Below are 1,658 nucleotides of genomic sequence, written 5' to 3'. Positions count from 1 at the left end.
TATTAACTTTAGTGTTTAGAACAAACGGTTAATGAGAGTAATCATGAGAAAGTATTGTACCATTGTCTTAGCTTCATCTTTATTATTTCCAAATGAAACACCATAGAAAGCACCATTGAAACTGTCCTTCTCCACTTTCATAGCACCTATACCAAGATTAGAATATACAACTGTGAGCTGCTGCCCTTCCAGTGGAATCTTTTCTTGGATTGCTTCTACAATGTCCAGTATTCTGTAAGAAAATCAAGAAAATAAATTTCAATTAAGTGTTTCAAATGCGTAATTTGATATAGGTGTAATTACACTAATTATACTGATTAATAAATCAATTTATGCTACTGTTTCTTCTTCTTCTTCTTCTTCTTCTTCTACTACTACTCCTCCTCTCTCTTCTCCCTCTAAAACTACTACTACTACTACTACTACTACTACTACTAGTTACAAATGTGATATGAATTTTACCTTTTCCCAGTTCTTTCTGACTGTCCTGCTTCAAGCAAAACCTCTTCCGGTGTGTTTATCATATCGTTGATACTAGGAAGTATAGTGTTCACTGTTATATTGGCGGGCACGTTCGGTATCAATGGCACTATTTTCTCATGAGTGTCTACAGCCAAGTCAATATCTTCTGCTTTGAGATACACTGATTTCTGTGAAATATTGAGGAGTATTGCTAAACCCCACTCAGCATTTTCTGCAATGGAAAATTATACATGAAATCTAAGAGAATTTACTGTCGCTTTTAGACGAAGTATTAGAAGCAAATTAAATGTCGCATAAGATTTAATGCAACTTAATTAACAACTCAGGATTCATATAATACAGAGATTGCTAAATGTGTTCATTTGTACATCAGTTATATATTGATTGTTATGTCTCGTTAATGTCTCTTGTTCTGTAACGTTAACTGAAACAATGGGGGAGATACACAACGCTATGAAATCTCTTATAGTTGAATAAGACATACTCGTAGTGGTGGGCGTTTATAAATAATGTTATTGACAACCAATGAGCTGTGATACACCCTGCCATCATAAACATCTGATAATTTGGACGAAATTATTGTTCAGTTACAAGCTGAACCTAAATGAAAACGGGCCCCGGATCTGAGGATTAATATCGATCAGTCTACATCAAATTCTTACGAGAAAATGAAGTCATCGCATGCAAGCTGAACAAAATCTCTTTAATGTTACAGTGCTGCAACTGAGAATTGTAAATCGTTTGAATTCAATGCTACACAGTAATGGGGAATGCGTCATTGAAGATTCAGATATTGTATTGTCATGAACACGGTGAAGACGGAAACATGTACCAATGATATCTCTTTTATTTTACGCTTCTTTATCTGCTGAGCGATTCTACAGAACATTAATAAGAAAAGGATTTTTAGTGATTTAATAATAAACTCAAATGTCCCACGTAATAACATCTGTCAGTACGTTTCCATAAGTGATCCAAGTGATAAACAAAAGGGGTTATATAACGTATTGTACTTTAACAGATAATTTTAATCATGACTATACATACATACATGCACACATATAAATTACATAGAAAGAAGCACACACACACACACACACACACAGACAAATACATATATATATACATACATACATATATATATATATATATATATATATATATATATATATATA

General features: G+C 33.1%; 1 protein-coding gene across 1 annotated transcript in view; it reads right to left on the bottom strand.

Moving 5' to 3' along the window:
- LOC106878254 (uncharacterized) overlaps nt 1–1,658 on the bottom strand; it is a 23,844-nt gene continuing 22,186 nt past the window's right edge. Inside the window, exons 11-12 of the mRNA XM_014927428.2 lie at nt 463–694; nt 1–232 (exon numbers count right to left, since the gene is read on the bottom strand). Of these exons, the coding sequence (XP_014782914.2) occupies nt 16–232; nt 463–694 (449 nt within the window). The 3' untranslated portion in view covers nt 1–15. The remainder of the gene's footprint in view (nt 233–462; nt 695–1,658) is intronic.

The sequence above is a fragment of the Octopus bimaculoides genome, chromosome 29 (genome assembly GCF_001194135.2).
Source record: "Octopus bimaculoides isolate UCB-OBI-ISO-001 chromosome 29, ASM119413v2, whole genome shotgun sequence".
NCBI lineage: Eukaryota > Metazoa > Mollusca > Cephalopoda > Octopoda > Octopodidae > Octopus > Octopus bimaculoides.
This window is presented reverse-complemented; position numbering and strand designations above follow the sequence as displayed.